The following is a 23,992-nucleotide window of genomic DNA, read 5'->3' on the forward strand; positions in this document are numbered from 1 at the left end:
GAAAAAGGAGAGTCCTTTACAATAATATCTGTGACCTTGTGAAAAACTCACCCCGTTGTACTCCCTGTCCTCGCTTTGTCCCAGATGTGAAAACTTCTCACCATCAACACCAGTCTGCTCACCGTCCCAGCCCTTGGGTCAGGGAAACTGGACAACACAGGGTCCTAGGGCGTCCCAGCAGAAGGAACAAGGAGGAACCCAGGCTAGGAGGAATACTGAAGATCCTGGGGAAAAGGAAAGTAGGCAGTGGGACACAGACTGGCCTGTGGGCGACCTCCCGTCCCCACCACCGGCCGCACCCAACCTGCCCTCTGTCCACTGCCTGAGCAGGGTCCCAGGAGCCCTGAACAGAGAGGTCCCAGGACAGGGTCTGGATGAAGGTGCTGGGAGAGACTCGGGCCTGGGAGCAGGCGGGTTGCCTGCTCCAGAACTGCTCCTAGGGGAGTCAGTGTCCCCAGAGAGGGGAGCTGGTGTAGGAGTGTGGACACGAGCTGCTCTGGTGGGCTCTGGTGGCTCGAGTGGGGGAAGGGTCACAGGATGGGATTCTCTCCCCTCCCACCCCCCTTCCTGGGGCAGGCACTTACCCAGCCAGTTAAGCTGAGTTCCCAGGAGGGAGTCTTTGACAAGTCGGAGGATGCATACACACCGGACTGTGCAGTCCACATCAGAAAGTGCTCTCAAAGTTTCAGTCTGAGGGATCCCGACCCCCACCCACTCCTTGAGAGGAGAGTGCTGAGACCAGTTGGCTGGGAGCCAGGACTCTGGGTTGGAGTGGAAGGATAAAAGGCTGAGGGGATATTGAGGACCATGAAAAAGGGAGGGAGGAAGGCTAGAGAAAAGGGACTCCTTGGCTCCCAGGTCACCGTGGAGAGGCAGTGGACTGAGAGGAAACACTAGGAAAGGAAAAGAGCTGCTTTGCGCTCTCAACGTATGCTCCATTGGGAAGGAGCGCCTTTTCTTTTCGGGCAGGAGACTGCCTCTCCAGCCTTCCGACATGAAGGACCTAGTTAAGGAGTTCCCTAAGGATGCACGTGGGGCATGACGGGAGCCAAAGACCCCGGAACCAGAATCCCCACTGAGGCCTCACAGAGTCAGTCAGGGGTTCAAAGCCCTTCTCTCCAGTGGTCTGACTTGAACACAACTCCACCTCTCTGCCCTTGCCAACCTCTTTCTGACCCTGGCAACTCGGACATGGTTTCCTTACTTGCCACCCGAGTTCTCAAGAGATCCCGAGATCTAACAGGCTCTGGACATTTTCCTCCATGGGGCCCCGGAGCCCACAGCCTCTGGCCAGTCTACAAGTCAAGTGACCTTGGGCTAGGTGCCCCTGAGCTCAGCAGAGCGCGGCAGGGGCGGGGGCTGCGGCCGCCTGGGATGGAGGCACTGTGACTGCAGCCGTTTTGGGTAACCGTGGAAGGGGTGGGCAACCTGACTGACTAGGTTCAGCTTGCCTGAGGGCCAGTTCTGTCTCCAGAGTGGCCAGCCAAGGAGCCTGGAGCACCTTTGTGTCATGCTCAAGCACTGGGGTGTCCCCACAGATATGTACCCATTGACAGCTCTTGAACTCCAGATCTCTGAGGTCAAGTGAGGCTGAGTAACCCAAGATCCCACAATCCCACACTCCTGGGGCCCAGAACTCCCCCACACCCTATCAGAGAAGCCCGAGAATGCAAGCCAAGTCACATGTGCTCTACTGTTTATTGTCACATGTTCCTCATGGGATGGGGAGGGAGCCCTCAGCAGAGAAGTGGACGGCGGGGGACGTGGGAACCGTCCATTCTCGGAGCTCTGCCCTTCCTCCCCAGTGGCCTCCCAGCTGACACTGAGGACTTGGCCACCAGCCGTGGGGTGAGGAAGCAGGAACCCCTTAGATACAAGCACAGTGTTCGGTGAGCAGGTTGGGCACCGTCTCGTACTTGAAAGAGTACCCTCCATCAGAGGTGGTGCGGACATGTAGGGGCTTCATGGTCCCCGGGAGAGCAGCACAGCAGGGCTGGGCTCCTGGCACCAAAGAAAGGGGCTGGGCAGGGGTGGTGGCAGCCACAGGGGCCGGCAGGGGCAGGTCCGCTGGGGCGGGCAGCCCGCAGCCACCGTGACAGTAGTGGAAGACGAAACTCGGGGGGTGCACGATCCACCGGTCCCAACCCAGCTCCTGGAAGGAGATGTTGAGAGCTGCTCTGTGGCAGTTGGCATGGGCAGCGGGATCCTCTGGAGGCCTCTGCAGCAGGCGCAGGGCGGCGGGAGACCAAGGCCAGGGCAGCGGGGGAGTGGAGCGCCGGGCTCTCTCCCCGCCGCTGGGTGATCTGGCCCGCGTGCGGGCCACCAGGAAGGGCGTGGCCTCGGGCCGGGCTGAGCAGGAGCAGTGAGGACAGCGCAGCAGCAGCACCAGGACCGGGTGGGTGAGCAGAGGGAAAGCAGAGGAGGCCAAGTGCAGCACGGCCCAGCGAGGCGGGGCCCGGCCTAATGACATGGGCACAGCCATGGGCCCCCCAGACGACAGTGCCAGCAGGCCGAGCAGGGGCCCAGAGCTGTTGGAAGCTTCTGGACCCTGCCGGTCCAGCCCTGTGTGGAACCAGAGCTGGGCCGAGGTCACCTGGCGGCTGCGGGTGTGCTGGGACGGCCGGAACACGAAGGTGAAGAGGCTCTCCTCAGCCTGCTGGGCCAGCTCTCCAGCAGCTGGCTCGTCCTCACACGGGGCACCTGGAGGAGACAGAAGGCAAGGGAGAGGGCAAACCTGACTGGCAGTGACCTGGGACCCCTCCTCAACAGATCTGGGGACTTTACCAAGCCTGGAGGGAAATGACCCAGGCTACCCACTTTTCATTTCACGATTAAAGGACTTACAAAATACAAACTACTGCCAACTTCTCTTGGCAGTGATTGCACCAATCAGTATGCCCCTCAACAATGTGCAAGAGGCCCTGCTGCTCTCAATTTCCAACACTTAGAATTGCCAGACTTAAATTTTTGTCCATCGGATAGTGTGAAATGCTACCCTGAACGGTATGTATGTGGGCGTTTATTACATTACTCTTTGTGTCTTTTTGCATGTCAGAAATACTGCCTGATAAATTCTTTAAAATAATTCCGTTTAAAAAAAGACATATTAACACCAAAAGTAGAAAGGATATAACTCAGAATAGAGGGCAGTCCTTTCCAAAGAAGTTGAGTTCCTTGGAATCTTTGATTGGCACTTGGGGCTCTACTGTTACACAGATTCTCTCATTATAAATCCTCAACAATCCATCCATTTGGCAGATAAAGACATTGAGACTTAGAGAGATGAAGTGGCATTCAGCTGCTAAGTGACCAGGCCAAGATGCTGCCTGAGCCCAAAGTCACTTTTAACCACTTGGCTGCACAGGGAGGGGGTGGGGAGGGAGGCAGTGGGGGGAGGGCAGGGAGGCAGGGGGTCCTCTCCAAAAGAAAGGAGGGCTAGTTTATAAGAAAGCCCACCAGTGGAGGGCTTCTCAAGTTCAATCAATGGAACACAGGAAAGTACAGAAGGAGAGATGAGACAGGAACTCGAGGGGAAGTAGGCTAGTTTCATCTCTAACATCTTCTCAAGTCTTAACCACGTAGGGGTGGCGAATCAAAGTTTGGGACAGGGAGCAAAGACACAGGTCGAAGGAAAAGGTGGCAGGAAGGAGCCCAACCTCAGAATCAGTCTCATGAGATCCTTAGTCTCCCAGACACACATCTCTTGAGTGCCCCGAGTGTACTGGGCATTCCTGAGCCACTGGTTCATTTGATTTGAGAAGGAAGTTCTCAGCCATTTTATGACGAGGAGACAGATGCTCAGGGAGGCCCACACTGCATCTCACTGCATCTCAAAGTCACCCTGCCAGTTCCCCACCCTTGTTACCTGTGGCCGGGAAAAGGATGGCCTGGGAGACATCCTCCTCCTGCTCCGAGGCCCTGCGCACGAAGCCCCCAGGGGCATGACTGCGGGGCAGACGCCTGATTCCAGGATCCCCACGTTTCCCGGTCACTGCTGGGGGGCCCAAGGCATCCAGGAACAGGGCCCTCACCTTGGCCAGGACCAGCTCCCGGTCGGCCTCCAGCCCGTGGCAGCCGTGGCCGCCCTGTGGGGCCAGCAGCAAGAGGAGCAGCAGTGGCAGTGGGGGCACCATGGCTCGCCTGGGCCCTGCCAGCCGCAAACCCACAGCCTGCCCTGTGCCCCTCCAGTCAGGGTCTGCCCAGAGCCTCCCCGCTCTCCCCTCCCCATCCCACCACCCGCCCTCTTCTACCCTTCTCACCCATCTTCCCCAGCCCTTCCCACGCCCAGCGGCCTGTCCATGTTGCCCCCGCTCGTGGCATTGAGACCTCCTATCTCTGACGCAGACGTCTGTGGCCCTGAGCCTTATCTCCCACTCCCGCCAGGAATGTGGGGGAGGGGGCTGGTGAGGGTTTTCACAAGTGACCCGATCCACACATACAACCCCTTATCCCTGCGCAAGGTCGCGCGCACGCGCACACAGCGGGAGTCTCACATCCCAGCACCCAGCACAAAGGTGACCTCAGGTGGAACAGGAGCCGATGAAGTGGGGGTTCGCCTGTGTTCTTTGTCCTGAGAGTGTATTTGTTAGAACACACCAGCCCCTCACACCTTCTGGGGCCCTTTCAACCAAGCAGCTGCCGGTCAGCCTTGGGGGAAGGGCTGGCCGGGGCTGGGGCTAGAGCGGGGGCTAGGGCGGGGGCAGGTGGTCCCGCCTGCGCTATACTTAGCCTGGAGGAGCCAGTCTGGGCTCTTGTCCTCCAGCTGTGTCATCAGAGAATATTTTTGGGATTGGCAGCTGCAGGCGCCTCTGCCACTCAGGCCCAGGCCTGGCGGGCGGTAGGGGACCTGGCGGCGGGAGGTGGGAGGGAGGACGGGAAAGAGGCCCAGGCTGTGGGAGGGGGCTGGGCAGAGAGGCTCCTGAGCGCAGGAAGCCAGGCCCCGGAGGCTGCGGGGCCCCCCGCTGGAAAGGCAGACCGGAAGGACTGCCCCCGAGCTCGGGGCTCAGGCCTGGCGGAGCTGCAGCTCGCCGCCCGAGGGTAAGGAGGCGAGCTGGAAGCGGGCGGCTAGGGAAGGGCGCCGCCGGTCCCCGCGCCCCGGGCCCACGCGCGCCCCGCCTCCCGGGCTCCCGCCGCGGCGCCGGGCGCGTCCGCGGGCCTTGCTCGCCGCCCGCCACTGCCCCGGCGCCGCCGCGATGAAAGCGGGCTGGGGGGATCAGGGGAGCCCCCCGTGCTTCCTGCGCTTCCCGCGGCCCGTGCGGGTGGTGAGTGGCGCAGAGGCCGAGCTCAAGTGCGTGGTCCTGGGGGAGCCGCCGCCCACTGTCGTGTGGGAGAAGGGCGGGCAGCAGCTGGCGGCCTCGGAGCGCCTGAGCTTCCCGGCGGACGGCGCCGAGCATGGGCTGCTGCTGAGCGCCGCGCTGCCCACCGACGCGGGGGTCTACGTGTGCCGCGCCCGCAACGCGGCGGGCGAGGCCTACGCGGCGGCCGCCGTCACTGTGCTGGAGCCGCCGGCCCCGGAGCCCGAGCCCCCGGCCCCCGAGCGCCCGCTGCCGCCGCCCGGGGCCGGCGAGGGTGTTCCCGTGTTCCTGACGGGGCCCGGGTCCCAGTGGGTGCTGCGGGGGGCGGAGGTGGTGCTCACGTGCTTGGTCGGGGGCCTGCCCGAGCCCGCGCTGTACTGGGAGAAGGACGGGCTCCCCCTGGATGAAGTGTGGGACAGCAGCCACTTCGCGCTCGTGCCGGGCCGCGCCGAGGGCGGCCCCGGAGTGAGCCTGGCGCTGCGCATCCTGGCGGCGCGGCTGCCGGACTCGGGCGTCTACGTGTGCCACGCCCGCAACCCGCACGGCCACGCGCAGGCCGGCGCGCTGCTGCAGGTGCACCGGCCCCCCGAGAGCCCGCCCGAGGACCCCGACGAGGCCCCGGAGTCAGTGGTCGAGCCGCTCAAGTGCGCGCCCAAGACCTTCTGGGTGAACGAGGGCAAGCACGCCAAATTCCGCTGCTACGTGATGGGCAAGCCCGAGCCCGAGATCGAGTGGCACTGGGAGGGCCGCCCGCTGCTCCCCGACCGCCGCCGCCTCCTGTACCGCGACCGCGACGGCGGCTTCGTGCTCAAGGTGCTCTACTGCCAGGCCAAGGACCGCGGGCTCTACGTCTGCGCCGCGCGTAACTCGGCGGGCCAGACGCTCAGCGCGGTGCAGCTGCACGTCAAAGGTACGCCGCCCCTCCTGCCGCCTTTTTTTGGTATTTTCCTCCCCTTCCAATTGAATTCCCATCTGGAGCCCCGTGTATAAAATAGATAAAAGGAGCATCTTATGGGTGTAACTTTATAAGTCCCAATTTATAATGTACTGAGAAAGTTAAATCAGTGAGAACAGGGGTGCTATTTCATTTCAATGCAAACATTCTAAGTGGAGGCGGCATCATAACCCTGTCTCATCTCTGAACCCTGTGGAGACCAGCTGGCAGCAAAGCGTCATATGGACAAACTCCTGTTTCACACCCAAAGGTAAACTTGAGATAGGAAAAACACCCTGCAGTTTTTTACTATTCTTTAATTAAACCGTTCCCCAGATTTAAAGAAGAGGAAGCCGAAGGAGAGGAAATTTGTATTTCAATGGTGAATCACCAGCAATATCTAAATAAATGCTTGCACTGCTTATAGACAGAAAACTCAGAAAAGAAACACCCATACTCACTCAGGGAGTTAAAACTCTCCATAATAGGATTTCATCACAGCTCATGGGATTACACCTTCACGAGCGATTGCCCAGCATCTTCCCTCAGAGGAGAAGGAGCTGGCAACTTCTCTTGAGCCCTGCCTGGCACGTGCCTGCATGTGTCACACCCGTGGTATCGTGGCGCCCTCACTGGCACCGTTATCTGTGCTCAAACTCGCTGGCCAGTGCTGAACCCTAGCTCCATCCATAGAGATAAGCCCAGCGGAGAGGCAAGAGGGGCTTTGGGAGCGGCACAAGAAAGTGCTTCTCCAGTGGCCCCAGGTGAACCCATTGTTTTACTCCATGGCCACGTTTTCTTTTTTTTTTAAATACAGTTTCAAAAATGGTTAAAAGTACTTTTAAAAATGAAACTCATAGTAAAAGAAAAAAATTTTTAAAGAAAGAAAACAAAATGAAATTAAATTCAGATCTTTGCAGACTTTGTGAGGTACCTCTGAGGGGCCCTTGGGGCCAGTTTGAAAATCACCAGTCTCACCCACTTCCCTCCCTTTCTCCATTTTACAAGTGAAGAAACTGAGGCCAGGAGACCATTAAAATGGATTTGCCCAAGGTGATGGGACTAGTCAGTGTCAGGGTCGGAGAATCTTGGCCTCCTGACTTCCCGCCTGGTGGTTTCTCTGTGCTTCCGTAATTCCGGCCCACTTTGGGGAAAGAGCAAACGGCAGGATCTCAGGATCTAAACGTGTGTTTCGGCAGCAGGTGAGGCGGCAGGAGCCCTCCTGGTCCGGCCCCTCTCCAGAGCCCTCTCTGGTCCGCAGAGCCCCGCCTCCGCTTCACGAGGCCCCTGCAGGACGTGGAGGGCCGGGAGCACGGGATCGCCGTGCTGGAGTGTAAAGTGCCCAACTCGCGCATCCCCACCGCCTGGTTCCGGGAGGACCAGCGGCTGCTGCCCTGCCGCAAGTATGAGCAGATCGAGGAGGGGACCGTCCGGCGCCTCATCATCCACCGGCTCAAGGCCGACGACGACGGCGTCTACCTGTGCGAGATGCGGGGCCGGGTGCGCACCGTGGCCAACGTGACCGTCAAAGGTCGGCCGGCAGGAGGGGGCGGGGGCGGAGGCAGGCAGGTGGCCAGCCCCTGGGCTGATGGGTCCCCACCCGCATCCTAGGGCCCATCCTCAAGCGGCTGCCGCGGAAGCTCGACGTCCTGGAGGGAGAGAACGCGGTGCTGCTGGTGGAGACGCGAGAGCCTGGGGTCGAGGGGTGCTGGAGCCGGGACGGGGAGGACCTGCCAGCCACCTGCCAGAGCAGCTCCGGCCACATGCATGCCCTGGTCCTTCCAGGGGTCACCCGAGAGGATGCTGGCGAGGTCACCTTTAGCCTGGGCAACTCCCGTACCACCACGCTGCTCCGAGTCAAATGTGAGGGCGCAGAGGCCTCGGTGGAGACCCCTCCGGGGCTGGGCAGGAGAACCCGGGAGGGAAGGTGACCAGATGCCTGAGTCTGGGTCCGTGGAGTGGATTACAACGGACGGGCTATGGGAATGCCCACCCCACCTTTGTTGCAGGCGTCAAGCACAATCCCCCGGGACCCCCTGTGTTGGTGGAGATGTTCAAGGGCCACAAGAACACGGTCCTGCTGACCTGGAAGCCTCCGGAGCCAGTCCCTGAGACCCCCTTCATCTACCGGCTGGAGCGGCAGGAGGTGGGCTCAGACGACTGGATCCAGTGCTTCAGCATCGAGAAGGCGGGGGCCGTGGAGGTGCCGGGAGACTGTGTGCCTTCCGAGGGTGACTACCGCTTCCGGGTCTGCACGGTCAGCGAGCACGGCCGGAGTCCCCATGTGGTCTTCCACGGCTCTGCCCACCTCGGTGAGACAGCCCCGCCAGGCCCTGCCCATCGGCGCCCTCTCATCACCTCCTCTCCCCTCCCTGGCCTCAGCCCCTGCCCTCTGCCCCCACCCAGTGCCCACAGCTCGCCTGGTGGTGGGGCTGGAGGACGTGCAGGTGTACGACGGGGAGGACGCCGTCTTCTCCCTGGACCTCTCCACCATCATCCAGGGCACCTGGTTCCTCAACGGCAAAGAGCTCAAGAGCGATGAGCCGGAGGGCCAGGTGGAACCCGGGGCCCTGTGCTACCGGATCGAGCAGAAGGGCCTGCAGCACAGGCTCGTCCTCCAAGCTGTCAGACACCAGGACAGTGGGGCCCTGGTTGGCTTCAGCTGCCCTGGCGTGCAGGACTCGGCTGCCCTCACCATCCAAGGTCGGTGCACATGGGGGCCAGGGTGGGCACTGGTCCTGGTGACAGTTTGCGGCAGGTGCTGTCCCCACCTCTCGCCTCTGGGCTGGGAGAGTAAAGAGCATCCATGATGGGCTCAGAATGAGGGTGTCATAGTCTAGAAGGACGATTTCAACCCACAAGAAACAGAGCAGGAAGCCCATTCTGAGCTCCGTCAGCATCAGAGCCAGATTCTCTGGAGCACTTTATGGTTTTGGAATTCAGTCATGTTTGTCATCTCATTTGAGGGCCACAGACCCTGGCCCCTGGCCCCTGACTACTTCCCACCCTGCCATCTACTATCTAACACTTCCTTGGCCACTTCCTAGGGACCAGGCACAGTGCTAATCACTTTATGTATGTTAATTAACACTGTCCTCTCAACAGCCCTGATAGGTTCTGTTGTCACCTCCATTTCACAGCTGGGGAAACCGAGGCACAGGGAGGTTCAGTGACTTGCTGCCTGTCAAAATGGGGAGGAGAGGGAATGAGGCATCCCTGAGGGAGACAGTCGGGGTGGGGGGCTGAAAGTTCAGGGGACACGCGACCGTTTGCCGCTTTGCCATTGCTGGAGTTTGCAAGCACAGTGGAGGCACTCATTGGCTGCCAAGCCCAGGCCCTGGGGCAGTCAGCTGTGAGCACCTCGGCAGAGGGCCAGGTGGGAGATGGCAGGGACCAGAGCAGTGTTTCCTAAGTGTGCCCTGCGGTCACCCACATCAGAATCCCTGGGGGGAAAGGGGGTGTTTTTAAGACAGATTCCCTGGACCCTCCACAGTGGAGATCTAGGACTCTGCATTTTTAGCAGGCTCCCAGGGAATTCTCACGCACACTTAAAACCACTGCTCGAAGGAGTTGAACCCAACTTGAAAAACTTCAGCAATGGCCCCTGTGCTGACAGCAGCGGTCGGGCCTGAGAACACACACACGGGGGTGGGCTGGGGTGCTTCTCCGAGGTGGCGCACACTGAGGATACCGAGGGTTACTGCACTGCTCCCCACACAGAGAGCCCGGTGCACATCCTGAGCCCCCAGGACAGGGTGTCGGCAGCCTTCACGACCTCGGAGCAGGTGGTGCTGACGTGCGAGCTCTCGCGGGTGGACTTCCCGGCCAGCTGGTACAAGGATGGGCAGAAGGTGACGGAGAGCGAGTCGCTGGTGGTGAAGGCAGATGGGCGCAAACACCACCTGATCCTGCCCGCCGCCCAAGCCCGGGACAGCGGCGAGTTTGAGTGCAGAACGGAAGGGGTCTCGGCCTTCTTTAGCATCACCGTGCGAGGTCAGGGACCGTGCTGGCCTGGGGCTCCGCCAGCTGAGGCTGACGGCCCTGCAGGCTGGGCATGCGGGGTGGCGCCTGGGCGTCTCTGGGGGGTGGGGGGTCCCTTAGAGAGAAGTAGGCCAGGGGCACGCTTTTGGATCACTCCGCACTTGCTTCCTAACCCTCTGGCTCATTGGCGCATACGTCCCCTCTGCTTGGGGCGGCTCTGGGAAGGGGCGAGGGGAGCTAACATTTATTGAGCTCCTGCTACCAGCCGAGGACTCTGCTGGGGACTTGGAATATACACTGTCCCCTGTGATCCTCATTGACTAGATCAGGGTCAGTATCTCTAGTTGTCAGGTGAGGCAGTTGAGGCTCAGGGAGGTCATGGGCTTCCCCATTCGCATCCATTCAGTAAACACCAGAACTGGGACTCACGCCCAGGCCTGCTTATCCTCCTGCCCCGTGCAGGTTTTCACCAAAGCAGAGCTGAGTGGAAGCATTTGCAGTGGTCCAGTGGTTCCCAGAAGCCAGTCAATAGCTGCTGCAGAACCACTCTGGGAGCTTGTTGTAAACGCTTATGTCCAGGTGCCCCAGACCTGCAGAACCAGAATAGCCAGAGTGGAGCCTTTGGAGCCACTCTTAACAAATGCTGACTCTCTGAGTGGGCAGCTTTGGCAACCACCAATTCATCTCACCTTCTCACTGAGTGGAAATCCTGTTTGACTACCACTGCCAGGAGGTCCAGTGACGGGGAACTCACTACCTGTAGGGATCGACTGTCACACATTGCACTAAGTCATTCTCTTCCACCTCCTGCTCAACCCTGTGCTGGCGTGTGGTGCTTGCTATAAAAGCAGCAGCAAGCGTGGTCCTGATGTCACTTGTGAGAGTGACTCTCTTCAGCCTACACAAATGATGGCTGCTGTACAAAACCCCCTCCCCGTCCCCCTGCCTTCCATGTTCCCACCCAGCCACCTCTGATCCTCTGGGGTCCCACTGAGCACTCAGCTGCCACAGGACCTCCTGTCATGCCTCAGTATCCCTGGGGACTACAGAGGAAGAGGCCACTGCCCCTAAGCCCCTCGCGGCATGGCCTTAACCTGCCCCCCCCCCCAGGGTGCTCGCTGAGGAGATGGTGTCTACCACACAGGCAGCCAGTTTGGGCTCGGGTCTCCCATGTGGGGTGTCTGTGTCTCACCACCTCTGCCCCCTCCCAGATCCCCTGGTGCACATCCTGGACCCCCAGGAGCACGTGTTCGTTCACGCCATAACCTCCGAGTGCGTCATGCTGTCCTGTGAGCTGGACCGAGAGGACGCTCCCGTGCACTGGTACAAGGACGGCCAGGAGGTAGAGGGGAGCAACTCGGCGGTGCTGGAGAGTGACGGGCCCCACCGCCGCCTGGTGCTGCCGGCTGCCCAGCCCCGGGACGGGGGCGAGTTCCAGTGCGTCGCTGGGGAGGAGCGCGCTTTCTTCACCGTCACCATCACAGGTGGGGTCCAGGCAGGCCCCTGGCTGCTGGACGCGGGAAGGCGCCCCTGCCCGAGCAGCTGCTGTCCTCTCACTCCTGGGACCCTCTTCCCAAGCCTCTGCTCCCCTCCTCCTTGCTGATCAGAGCCCCCCTTCTCCCCAACCCATGGCCTGCACGCTGAGGCTCAGTCACCCTCAGGAAATGCAGCGTCGTAAAACCCACTGGTCCCAGCTGTGCATGCCGCAGGGGAAGCCCCGCCTTCGCTGGTCTCCTGAAGGTCCCTGGCGAGGGGTAGTCTCAGGGATGGCAAGTCCACCACAGCGCAGGGGCCAGGCAGCTGGGCCCAGCCCTCAAGGGTTCAGAAAATCTCAGGGCCTGAGTACCTGGGTGTGCACTGCGGGGACCCTCGTTCCACCTGGGAACTGGGGACCCAGCCCGCTCTCCCTGGTTCCACCTGTCCTACCCGCCCCAGACCAGAGAATGTGGAGATTCCAGTCAAGGCTGCAGCCCTAGTCCTCACCGTGCTGCCACTTGCCTGGTGTGTCTTGGTGATTGTAACAGTCCCCTGGTCACAGCAGCCTGGGATGCTGAGGACTGGGTGACTCGAGCTGGAGTGACCGTCCAAGCTGCTGGGCGACACTCCATTTGAGGGAGGCCCCTGTTCTCCAGCACGTGGCCCACTTTGCAGGAGTTGGAGACAGGCCTGGCTCCGGGAGGGTGGGAGGGCCGGGGGCCCAGCCTGGGGTGGGTGGCAGGGGAGCCGGCATCGCGGCCCAGCCCCTCACGCCCAGCGGCGGCTCTTCCCACCCTGCAGACGTCTCCTCGTGGATCGTGTGTCCCAGCGGCAAGGTGTACGTGGCAGCCGTGTGCCTGGAGCGCGTGGTGCTGACCTGTGAGCTCTGCCGGCCCTGGGCCGAGGTGCGCTGGACCAAGGACGGCGAAGAGCTGGCTGAGAGCCCGGCGCTGCTCCTGCAGAAGGAGGACAGCGTCCGCCGCCTGGTGCTGCCTGCCGTGCAGCTGAAGGACTCCGGCGAGTACTTGTGTGAGATCGCTGACGAGTCGGCCTCCTTCACAGTCACCGTCACAGGTGTGGGCCCACCCCTGCTCCCCGGCACTGCCCGAGGACAGTCCCGAGCCCCCTAGCTAGCACACAGGTGAGGAGGGAGGTCGGGTGGGGGCCCGCACCAGGGATGCCTGCACAGAAGAGTCAGGGGCCCTTCTCGAGTAAGCAGGCTCCTCCCCAGCGCCAGGGCCAGGACCAGCCGTGTTCCACCGGCTCCCGTCCTGAGCACCTGCTCTGGGCCAGGGGCTGGGGCAAGTGGTCATTAGAGCATGCATGGTCCCGGCCCACCCAGAGCTGACAGTCTAGCTGGGAAGGCAGCTGTTAACCAGGGGTCGCAAACAGGCAGTCCCTAGGGCCCCTTCTAGCTCCCGGATGTGTTTTGTTTGGCCTGCAGTGTCTTACCAAAGTCAGGAAAGTTCAAATAACAGTCCGGATCTATGCATCCTCTTGAAAAAGCCGAAGAGCCGGCGACTCTGGTCCCGCTTTCCCCCGTGGCGATGAACAGCTGGCGCTGAGTAGCAGCTGCCCCCGTGACATGAGGGCCTGCAGTTCCTCTGTCCCCACCCCCCACACACCATTCCCTTTTGCCTCCCCCAGCCCGCTTTAGCCACTGACCCTACCTCCCTGTTCCCTGTAGGCATTTGAGTTTGCGACCCCTGTATCAAACCAATAAACGCTCAAACCAATGGACGGCGACACCTCGTGCTAGGTGCTGTGAAGTGAGAGGGCTGAGGGCTCCAGAGGCAGAACTGGAGAGGTCAGGGAGGGCCTCAGAGAGGCTCCGGGGGTCCCGCAGCAGCAGACAGGCCTGGCCCCCTCCCTCCCAGAGCACCCGGCCTGGCGGGAAAGTCCAACAAGCCAAAGGGTCTTAGAGGTGGGAAGTTGAGAGTTGCATAGGGTTAGGACTGCTAACGTGGTCAGGTGGCAGGAAGAGCCTTCAAAGCTGAACTTGGGACATGGGCGTGAGCGGGCTCAGTGGGGGCTTGGGGGTGGGCAGGAGGTGGGGTGAGAATGCTCAAGGCAGGAAAGCACAGGTGACTGTGGAAGTGAAAGTGGTTCCACTCTTGGAACTGGAGGGGTGCAGCATGCAGCACCCAGCGTGTTTCTGTCTGTGTGTGTTGGGGGTCAGGCAGCTCTGGGTGAGCCAGAAGAACCCCACTGGCTGTGCTGGACCCACTATCCTGTGCTGATGGCCCTGCCTTGTCACCCTTTCCCCTGCCTGACCCTAGAAGTGATGGCCCCAGTCCAGGCTGAGCTGCTTTAGGCCCTTCACTGCCCCCCACCCCCAGAGCCTCCCAGGCCCACCGAGTGGCTTCTGCACGTGTTATTCCTTGTAGGGAGTCCCCTTCGCCCCTGCTCCTGCCCCCCTCGTAGCCCCAGCGGGACATAATGGCCACCGCTGCGGGAAGTCCAGCCCACACTCAGCCTTCCCCATCTTCAGGCTCTTCAAGGGGCAGTTCACACTCCGGCTGTGGGCCAGCAAGGATCAAGTCTCACGCAAAGCTGCGATCTTGGTTGGTGCACGGCACCCCACGCCCATCGCAGCCCCCGCCCCCACCCCACTGCCCCGCACCTCCCCGCGCCCCTCAGGCAGCCACGCTCCCCAGTCTTTCTGCGTGACAGGGCCCCCCGGGATAAGCCGCCTGGATCCTCCAGACTCTTAGAGCAGACCCAGCAGGGAGGGGTGGGGTGGCGCCCGCTCCCGGCGGGAGGGCCCTGAAGGCAGAGGGGTGAGCGCCGGGCATGCGCCTGTGTGCACGTCGGCGCCGGGGCGCCCCGGCAAACACCCAGACCCGGAGCCTCGCAGTGCCACGGCCTCGCCACCAGGGGGCCACACGCTAACGGAGCGCTGAAGTCTCCGAGACTTGATGCTGGGCCCCCTCCCGGGTGCGTGGGAACTGGGTCTCACCGGGGCTCGGTGTACTTGTCCTTTCCAATGGCTATGACTTCCTTTCTAAGGAGGGCTGACTACTTTTGAGGTGTTGTAAAGGGTCCCCGGAAAGAGGTTAGTGTCCCTGGAGAATTCTGACATCTCAGAAGCACAGATGCAGAGCAAGACTGAGGTCCAGCTGCCTGCAAAATCTACACCTCCCTAAAGAGATGGGATTTCTCCCTCCTCGAGAGGAGGTGTAACCAGCTGTGACCTTAAGGAAATTGCTTAATCACCCTGTGCCTCAGTTTCCTCAGCTGGAAAACGTCATCTTTTGCCTAGGACTGCTGTGAGGATTAAATGAGTTAATATCTATAAAGTGCATAGGACCTTGCTTGGCACTCTGGGAAAATGTGTCCAAGAGTTTGCTATTACGGGTCCACGATTCCACAGCCCGAAAAAAATCTCTTAAAATCAAAAAGTCTTTTGTAAGTTGCATATTCAAAATCATTTCAGTAAAATCAGAGCTTAAATGCTGTGAAGCTATTTCTACTAACTACCCTGCTAAGGATGAACTTACCTATATGTTACACCGTAGAAATGTCAGTGTGACTGATTACAGAGGGAGGGGCTGCCCCAGTAGGGGCTGAAGGGGGATAAATACACCATTTCTGGAATCATCTGAAACAGTCTGGATTTGGCAGTACATCTGGCCCAGAGATTTCAGACAATGGAAGGGGGCCTCTTATTACTTATTTTTTTTGTTTTTGTTCTTTTTTTTTTGTTTTTTGTTTTTTTTATTTTTTTATTTTTTCTTTTTTGCTATTTTTCTTTTTACACTTTATCATCTGTTTTGTTTTTCCTTGTTTTTTTTTCTTTTATTTTTATTTTTTTTCTTATTTTTTGTTATGTTTTTTCTCATTTTTATTTCTCTGGGGTTTTTTCTTATAATTGTCACTGTTACTGTTCTGTGGGTGGCAGGGACTCCAGGCTGCCAAATCGCTCTGAGGAAGTAGAGGGTGAGTTTGTGACCGCCTGTGGTTGCCCCCACCTGCAGAGCCCCCGGTGCGGATCCTATCCCCCCGAGATGAGGTGACCCTGGTCGCGGTGAGCTTGGAGTGCGTAGTGCTGATGTGCGAGCTGTCGCGGGAGGACGCCCCCGTGTGCTGGTACAAGGACGGGCTGGAGGTGGAGGAGAGCGAGGCCCTGGTGCTAGAGAGTGACGGGCCCCGTCGCCGCCTGGTGCTGCCTGCTGCCCAGCCTGAGGACGGGGGAGAGTTCGTGTGCGATGCCGGAGATGACTCGGCCTTCTTCACTGTCACTGTCACAGGTGGGCTCTGGGGAGGTAGAAAGGTAGGGCTCCTAGGGTCAGACCCGAGCCCTCCTTCCCCATCAATTCTGCCAGCCACTTGCCCCCCGTCCCGAGCCTTCTTGCCTTTCTCTAATCTCCCTCCCACACAGCCTTCCCCTTCTGCAGCGCCCCCCTCCTAATCCTTAGCCATCAGAGAGCCTTGGCTTGCCCAAATCAGGGCAGAACAGTAACCAGAGGCCTGGTGGGAGGGAGCCCAGCAATTAGAAGCATTCCTTCATTCGTGTAGTCAACAGTTATTTGTTGAGCAATTACTGTGTGCTAGGCACTTTTCTAGACGCTGAGGCTACAATAGTGCATCAATGAGACAAAAACCTCTTGACCTGAACATTCTGATGAGAGCAGACAGAAAAAAATAAGTAAAATAGGTGGTTGGCAGATGGTGACAGGTGCATTGGAGCAAAAGCAGGGAAAGGAAGTGGGGGTGGGGGAGGGAGGGAGGTGCATTGGGGTCAAACAGATCAGGGTGTGAGTCCATGTGACCTTGAGCAAGTCCCTTCCTTCCAAAGAGGCTCAGGGTCCTCGTGTGTAAAGTGAAGCCAACACTCATGGGTAGCGCCCGGGGGTAACCAAGAGAAGGGCTGCAACATGCTCGGCAGAACACACAGGAAGTCCCGTGGACTGCGCTGGGATTGTTCCCAAGAGCCACGCCGGGCGGGGAGTGGGCGGGTGGGTGAGGCAGGAAGAGGCCTGCTGGCTCACGGGCCCCTCTTTCTGCCCACCCGCCAGCCCCGCCAGAGAGGATTGTGCACCCTGCAGCCCGCTCCTTGGACCTGCAGTTCCGGGCTCCCGAGCGCGTGGAGCTGCGCTGCAAGGTGGCCCCCGCGGGGGCTCGGGTGCGCTGGTTCAAGGACGGGCTGGAGGTGGAGGCGTCAGACACCCTGCAGCTGGGCGCGGAAGGGGCCGCCCGCACCCTGGCCCTGCCCCACGCCCAGCCCAAGGACACCGGGGAGTATGTGTGCGAGACCCGTGACGAGGCCGTGACCTTCAACGTCAGCGTGGCGGGTGGGTGAGCCAGGCAGCCTGGGGGGGGGTGGGAAGGAGAGGCAGGGGCAAGCCCAGGCTGACAGCCTCCTCTCTTCCTCCAGAGCCCCCAGTGCGGTTTCTCGCCCCAGAGGCTGCCCCCAGCCCGATCCGTGTGGCCCCCGGGGAGCCGGTGGTGCTGAGCTGCGAGCTCTCCCGGGCCAGCGCCCCCGTGCTCTGGAGCCACAACGGGAGGCCGGTGCAGGAGGGGGAGGGCCTGGAGCTGCAGGCCGAAGGCCCCCGCCGCGTCCTCCGCATCTGGGCAGCCAGTGCAGCCCACGCGGGCCTCTACACCTGCCAGTCCGGGGAGGCCCTGGGAGCCCCAAGCCTCAGCTTCACCGTCCAGGTGGCTGGTGAGTGCAGCCTGGGCAGAAAGCCTGAGAATTAGCACCCCAGCACCCCCGGGGCTCTCTACTTCTCCAGCACCCTTGCCCCACCTCTCTCCCTATCTTTCCCCACCGTGCCTCCCTCTGCCCCTCCCGAGGCCCTTGATCCTCTCCCCGCCCAGTGACCCCCAGCTCTGACCCCACAGAGCCCCCCGTGCGGGTGGTGGCGCCTGAGGCCGCCCAGACGAGGGTTCGCAGCACTCCAGGCGGGGACCTAGAGCTGGTGGTGCACCTTTCCGGGCCGGGGGGCCCTGTGCGCTGGTACAAGGACGGGGAGCGACTGGCAAGCCAGGGGCGGGTGCAGCTGGAGCAGGCGGGGGCCAGGCAGGTGCTGCGGGTCCGGGGGGCACGGAGCAGGGACGCTGGGGAGTACCTGTGCGACGCGCCCCAGGACAGCCGCATCTTCCTCGTCAGCGTGGAAGGTAACAGTGCACCTCTCACAGCCCTTGGGCCCTGGCACCCACGAGGACCCTCTTTCCCCAAGGCATTCTGGACTCCCCCCCCCCGCCCCACCCAATGCATGCTTCAAGTATTGCTCAGATAAGGACTCAGGGCTCCCTTCTCCGGGACCCTCAAATAGGAGATGTCATAGTCCAGCGGTTAAAAGCAGGGGCTCCAGAGGGCACCCACCTAGGTCCAAACTCAGCAGATGTGTGACTCTGAGCGTATTGCTTAACTTCTCTGAGCCCCACCTCTGAAACGGGGGTGGGGGGAGAAGATGTGTGTCTTCAGGGCTGCTGTGACAATTAAATGCTACAAATAGGGTCCCTGATACATGATCTCTTATTAATAGGGAGTCAGAGAAGTGGGGTGCCAGGCCAGAATGGAGAGGAATTGGCTAGGAGTGGCAGGGAGCTGGCCTCTTGTCCTTTGGGGACGTCCCCATGGCTGGCACAAAGTAGGCTTCAGGAAATGTTTGTGACGTGACCGAGGAGTGAGAACAGGCACCCTGTGCAGGGGATGAAAGGAGGGAGGGAGAGAGACCCAGCCCAGCTCGCTGCCCTCCCCGTCCCCAGAACCACCCCCGGTGAAGCTGGTCTCGGAGCTGACACCACTCACTGTCCACGAGGGCGACGCCGCCACATTCCGGTGTGAAGTCTCCCCGCCGGACGCCGACGTGACCTGGCTGCGCAACGGGGCCGCTGTCAGTCCAGGGCCGCAGGTGGAGATTGCCCAGAACGGGTCGAGCCACACGCTGACCGTGCGCAGCTGCCAGCTCCAGGACGCGGGGACCGTGACCGCGCGGGCGGGGGGCACGGCCACGAGCGCCCGGCTCCACGTTCGAGGTTCGGTCCCGGCGAGGAGGGAGCGCTCTGCTCCCCACGCCTGTCCTGGCAGCCCTGGCCGGGGCAGCCCTGCCCTTCTCCTCGGGGACAGGACCTCCGGTGGCTGCCGGGCCCCATCGCCTCCTTCCTCTTCCTCCCCAGAGGCTGAGCTGCTGTTTCTGCGGCGGCTGCAGGACGTGCGGGCCGAGGAAGGGCAGGACGTGTGCCTGGAGGTGGAGACGGGCCGCGTGGGTGCTGCGGGGGCCGTGCGCTGGGTGCGAGGCGGCGAGCCCCTGCCCGGCGACTCGCGCCTGTGCGTGGCCCAGGACGGCCACACCTACCGCCTCGTCATCCACAGTGTCGTCCTGGCGGACCAGGGCATCTACGGCTGTGAGAGCCGCCACGACCGCACCCTGGCCAGGCTCAGCGTGAGGCGTGAGTGTCCCGTCCTCTCCTAACCCTGTGCCCTCCCAGGGCCCCTCAGACTTCCACCAAAGTGCCCCTCGACTCTGAGGACCGTCGGCCCTGGCCGTCCTGGTCCAGGGATGTAGCCAGCAGCCTGCCCAGAGCAAACCTTTTCTAATGTTTTCTACTTTACCTTAGGAGGCCGTATGGATTGTGCATTCCATTTCATATTTCTCGGTGGGCTTTGCTATCAACTAAATATTATACTCGAGAAAGGCTCGCTGTGTCTATTCTCTGACTTCAGCCCCACACCCCAGGGTCACTTGTGCCCACTTGAGAAGCAGGGATGGCCAGCAAATAGCACCCCCCACCTCCCACGCTGGAAACCCCTATTAGCTGTGTGACCTCACGTAAGTTACTTAATCTCTCTGAGCCAAGTCTCCACACCTGTAACAGGGGCTAGTCCCTACCTCATGGCAGCATGAATTGAGATAATGGATGAAAAAATGCCCACAGAGGCTGGTAAATGGTTGCCATTGATGAGATATATGTGCTCTTTATTTCATTCATTTAATCCTCACAATAAACTCATGCTTCAATACCATTCACCTAGTACAAGTGGGGAAGCTAAAGCCCAGAAAGGCCAAGCAGTGTACCAAAGGTCACACAGTACATAGAATATGTGGCAGAACCAGGGTCCAATCCTGGTGTCTGACTCCAAATTCTGTGCTCCTTCCAGTGTCACAGACCCCCATTCCCAGACTCCCCAACCCCTAACCACGCCCTTCTTGTTTCTTCCTTTCCTAATCCCAATATGCTCTTGCCCCCACCCCCCCCCCCAAATCTGGCCCGCTGTGCTCCCTTCTTCCTTCACTTCTTTCAGCAGGAGCTTAGGTTGGGAGCTGGGGCCGTGCAGGCAGGGCCAAGGGGTGGGTGAAATCCCGCAGCCCCTGCCTGGAGCTGGGGTCTTCAGCCCCCCTCTCCCCACCTCCCACCACCAGCGAAGCAGCTGAGGGCACTGCGGCCCCTGGAGGATGTAACCGTCGGCGAGGGGGGCAGCGCCACCTTCCAGCTGGAGCTGTCCCAGGAGGGCGTGGCTGGAGAGTGGGCCCGGGGTGGAGTCCGGCTGCAACCGGGGCCCACGTGTCACATTCACGCCGAGGGCCGCACCCACCGCCTGGCCCTCAGTGGCCTGGGCCGCACCGACGGTGGCTGCGTCTCCTTCACTGCGGATTCCCTGCGCTGCGCAGCGAGACTCACTGTGAGAGGTGCGGCCCCGGGGACCACCGCCTGCCTGCCCACCCTGGGAGCTCTGCTAACTGTCCTGGGTGTGACTCTACTGACCCCACTGCCCGTGTGTCCGCACTGACCAGGCCTGTCCCAGTGTGGCCCTCACTGACCTGCCTGCCAGAGTGTGACTCCCCTGCCCCTTTGGCCCATGTGGTCCCCCCATGACTGCCCTGCCCCCATGACTGCCCTGGTGGGGCCTTTGACTGCTCGGGTCCCTGTGAGCCACTGACCGCACCTGCCTAAGGTGTCCAGCCCCATTGGTTTCCCCATTGGCCATGCCTGCTCTAGGGACCCACTTGCTCTTTGAACCCACTGTGTCTGTCCACCTCCCCCCCAGTGTTTCCTAATGGACACTCCAGCCAAGTGTACCCCAACTGACCCTGCCTTCCAGGTGACAGTCTCCCTATAGGTGACCCCACTAGCATTCCCAACCCCAATTTCCTGCCACCCACCTCTAGCCTCAGCATGCCCCCTCTGACCACATTAAAGTGTGACTCCCTGCCAGCCGCTCCTGCCCACTGACCCCTTTGGTCCCACTGTGTCCCTTACTGACCAGCTGGCCCAGCAGATCCTTCATTGAGAGTGGCCTCCATGCTCACTTTGTCGAAATGTGTCCACCGCTGACCCACTGTGCCCATGTGTCCTCCTTGTCTCTGCCCTCACCTCTGCTCCCTGTGCTCCGTCCTCTCTCTCCCATTCCCAGAGGCCCCAGTGACCATTGTGCGGGGGCCACAGGACCTAGAGGTGACGGAGGGAGACACAGCTACATTTGAATGTGAGCTTTCCCAGGCCTTGGCTGATGTCACCTGGGAGAAGGTCAGAACCCAGCCCCAGCCCAGACAGCCTTGCCATAACAATACTAAAACCAAAACGCCAGCGCAGAAACTAATTCTCACTGAGCTCAGTGGTTAGCACTGTGCTCGGATTTACACTACATTTATTCCTTCTATCCACGGTCTTGTCATCGCCATGTTATCCGTGAGGAAACTGAGGCTCAGTGGGAGAGGTTACTCGCCCCAGAGGCACACAAAAGGGACAGAGCCTGTATTTGGATCCAAACTGATTAAAGAATCAGCGCTCATGCTCTATGTGATTCCACATGGCTCCGGAATCATGGCCCAGGCCCGGGGCGCCCCTTCTCGGCCCTCGTAGCCCCCAAAGAGTATTATCTGCCCAGTGACTCCTGTCGCAGCCCCGAAGGCGCGCGGGCCCAGCCCTCGCCCGGGCGCCTCGAGACCGCTTAGCACCAAGAGAGGGCGCTGCCTCCACCTGGGGCCGCGGCCCCCGTGGCGCAGCCGGGCTCACCCCCCACCCTCAATTCCCGCCCCTAGGACGGGCGCGTGCTCGCCCCCAGCCCTCAGGTCCGGCTCCAGGCCCTCGGCACGCGCCGCCTACTCCAGCTGCGGCACTGCGACCCGTCGGACGCCGGAGCCTACAGCTGCGCGGTGGGGGCCGCCCGCGCGGGGCCCGTCCGCCTGGCCGTGCGCGGTGGGTCTGGGGCGACACCAGGCCGGGCACCGCCTCGGGGGCGGGGGCTGCGGCCCGCGCGTTCCCGAGAGCCCACCCCGGGTGCCTCGGGGGTGAGGGGCGGGCGGGGGCGTGGCCGGGCGCCGCCCCCTGCCCCCCGCCTCACGCCCTGGCTCCGCCCCAGAGCGCCTGGTGTCTGTCCTCTCCGAGCTCCGGTCGGTGCGCGCCCGGGAAGGCGACGGGGCCACGTTCCAGTGCACGGTTTCGGAGGCCGAGGCCACCGGGAGCTGGCAGCTCGGCGGCCGCCCGCTGAGACCCGAAGGCCGCGTCCGCATCCGACAGGAAGGTCTGGCCGCCTTTTTCCCCCGCAGCCCCCCTCTACGGGCTAGCCCCGCCCCCGGCCCGAGTGGTCCCGCCCCCCGGCCCGAGGAGGCTCGTCTCCGGGCCTTGCCCCGCCCGCCAGCCCCGAGCCCTGCGTCCCGGGCGGCTCCTCCACCCGCTCGGCCGCTCCGTTCCGCGCTCCCCGGTGCCCACTTGGCGCGTCGGAACCGACCCCTGGGCCTGCTCCGGCCGCGCCTTCCTCCCTTAGCCCTCCCCCGAGGGGGCTCCGGCTTCACCCGCATCCGCCCCCGCTGCACTCCCAGGGAAGAAACACGTCCTGGTGCTGAGCGAGCTGCGCGCGGAGGACGCGGGTGAAGTCCGCTTCCAGGCGGGACCCGCCCAGTCCGCGGCTCAGCTGGAGGTGGAGGGTAAGCGGCTGGGCGGGGGCGGCCGGGGGTGGGCATCGTGTCCCGCCCTGGGGCTGGTGATGAGTGGTCCTGGGAGCCGTGCCGCCCGGCTCTCCTGGGGCGGGCCGCAGAAAGCAGCGTGTTTCCTGGAGCAGGGGTGGGGAGGGGTGGACGTTGGGCGGGGGCTCTAGTTAGAAGGCAGAGACCTCCGGGAGTGGAGGGTGCGGGGAGGGAAGATGTGCCTCTCCTCCCGGGGTCCACCGAGTCGCCGTTAACCTCAAGCCCCCACCCCCAGCACTGCCTCTCCAGATGTGCCGCCGGCCCCCTCGCGAGAAGACGGTTCTGATTGGCCGCCGGGCCGTGCTGGAGGTGACCGTGTCCCGCTCTGGGGGCCACGTGTGCTGGATGCGGGAAGGGGTCGAGCTGTGCCCGGGAGACAAGTACGAGCTGCGCAGCCACGGCCCCACCCACAGCCTGGTCATCCATGACGTGCGACCTGAGGACCAGGGCAACTACTGCTGCCAGGCCGGCCAGGAGAGCTCCCACACACGGCTCCTGGTGGAGGGTGAGTCAGGGTGATGGGGCAGAGGTCAGAGGGCCCCACTGGCTGGGTAGGAAGGAGGGGTGCCCAGAAGCCCGTGGGCTGAGGCACACTTAGGGGAGATTTGCTAGTACTTGGAATTGCAGGTCTATACTGGGGTGTGTTGTGGGGAGCAGGGAGGGGAGATAGGAGAGAGCCCTCCTGTAGGTCAGCCTTTCTCATCTTTCTGAGCCCCTTCCTGCCTGGGCTCTCCGCATGCCATCCTGCCACGTCTGTCCCTCCTGAACCCCATGTCTACCTCCATACCTCTCCTTCCCATCTATCCCCCTGGTCTGTGCCTCTGCCAGTCCCTCACTTCCTTCCTGCCCATCTCAGTGGGTTCACCACGTGGCAGAGGGCTTCTGGGCTAGTCCCGTTTATTTCCACTTCTGCATAGGAGGCGCCCCACCCTCCATCCCCCATCTCTGTAATCCCCTCAGATGCTGTGCCTCATCCACCCCTAACCTGACCCGCACCTTCCAGCCCCCAGACAGCCGTCAGAGACCAAGAAAGGGGGAGGGGGGCAGAGGATGAGGGCCCAGCTCTCCCTGTGTGCGTGCTCAGGTTCTGCCAGGGGAGAGGAAGATGGTACCCGCTCTCTCCCCAGCCCCACGTGGAGTCATTCCTCTGCAGGTAGCTAGGAAGACCGAACCGGGCCAGGCGGGTATCCTCCGACAGCTTGGAAGGCACATGCCCTTACCCAGGGTGGGGCGGGGGCAGGGGAACCAGAGATGTCAGGGGATAATAAACGTGGTGCAGCCCCTTTCCCTGCCTCTGTGTGACCTGGAAAGCAGACCTCGCCTGGAATCCCTGTATGGTGACACACAGGACGAAGGGCTGCCATGGGAGTGCCAGCCATGGAAGACCAGTACTG

At 61.6% G+C, this 23,992-nt stretch overlaps 2 protein-coding genes across 8 annotated transcripts; one reads left to right on the forward strand and one right to left on the reverse strand.

Annotated features, from left to right (window-relative positions):
- Positions 1-1,679: 1,679 nt before the first annotated feature.
- On the reverse strand, positions 1,680-4,978 carry INHA (inhibin subunit alpha). Of its 2 annotated transcripts, XM_004479468.5 has the most exons (4): positions 4,260-4,978; positions 4,032-4,085; positions 3,866-3,918; positions 1,680-2,700 (listed from the first exon to the last, which is right to left on the reverse strand). In XM_004479468.5, the coding sequence occupies exons 1-4, from the start codon at positions 4,298-4,300 to the stop codon at positions 1,868-1,870; spliced, it is 981 nt and encodes a 326-aa protein (XP_004479525.1). In that variant the 5' UTR covers positions 4,301-4,978; the 3' UTR covers positions 1,680-1,867. The 2 variants fall into 2 exon arrangements, with proteins under 2 accessions (XP_004479525.1, XP_004479529.1); XM_004479472.5 differs by having other exon boundaries at positions 3,866-4,975.
- Positions 4,979-5,144: 166 nt separating this feature from the next.
- On the forward strand, positions 5,145-23,883 carry OBSL1 (obscurin like cytoskeletal adaptor 1). Of its 6 annotated transcripts, none has more exons than XR_011649193.1 (21): positions 5,145-6,204; positions 7,490-7,759; positions 7,840-8,091; positions 8,238-8,540; positions 8,635-8,931; positions 9,949-10,221; positions 11,421-11,693; positions 12,487-12,759; positions 15,663-15,935; positions 16,704-16,979; positions 17,063-17,350; positions 17,530-17,805; positions 18,400-18,669; positions 18,811-19,083; positions 20,055-20,321; positions 21,047-21,118; positions 21,675-21,831; positions 21,995-22,156; positions 22,455-22,559; positions 22,834-23,103; positions 23,752-23,883. XR_011649193.1 is itself a non-coding variant. In XM_058300050.1 (21 exons), exons 1-21 carry the CDS (start codon positions 5,193-5,195, stop codon positions 23,757-23,759), a joined length of 5,760 nt encoding a protein of 1,919 aa, XP_058156033.1. In that variant the 5' UTR covers positions 5,145-5,192; the 3' UTR covers positions 23,760-23,883. The 6 variants fall into 6 exon arrangements, 2 of the variants coding, with proteins under 2 accessions (XP_058156033.1, XP_058156034.1); XM_058300050.1 differs by having other exon boundaries at positions 21,047-21,159; positions 23,683-23,883; XM_058300051.1 differs by having other exon boundaries at positions 21,047-21,159.
- Positions 23,884-23,992: the final 109 nt, after the last annotated feature.

This window comes from Dasypus novemcinctus, chromosome 7 (genome assembly GCF_030445035.2).
Source record: "Dasypus novemcinctus isolate mDasNov1 chromosome 7, mDasNov1.1.hap2, whole genome shotgun sequence".
NCBI classification, from domain to species: Eukaryota; Metazoa; Chordata; class Mammalia; order Cingulata; family Dasypodidae; genus Dasypus; species Dasypus novemcinctus.

Excerpts from the sequence above, each read along its gene's own strand:
- INHA (XM_004479472.5), bottom strand. The coding sequence starts at position 4,133 with ATGGTGCCCCCACTGCCACTGCTGCTCCTCTTGCTGCTGGCCCCACAG. Across the intron at positions 2,701-3,865 it reads CATCCTTTTCCCGGCCACAG|GTGCCCCGTGTGAGGACGAG; the intron begins GTAACAAGGGTG and ends TGTCTCCTCCAG.
- OBSL1 (XM_058300050.1), top strand. The coding sequence starts at position 5,193 with ATGAAAGCGGGCTGGGGGGATCAGGGGAGCCCCCCGTGCTTCCTGCGC. Across the intron at positions 6,205-7,489 it reads GGTGCAGCTGCACGTCAAAG|AGCCCCGCCTCCGCTTCACG; the intron begins GTACGCCGCCCC and ends TCTGGTCCGCAG. Across the intron at positions 15,936-16,703 it reads CTTCACTGTCACTGTCACAG|CCCCGCCAGAGAGGATTGTG; the intron begins GTGGGCTCTGGG and ends CCCACCCGCCAG.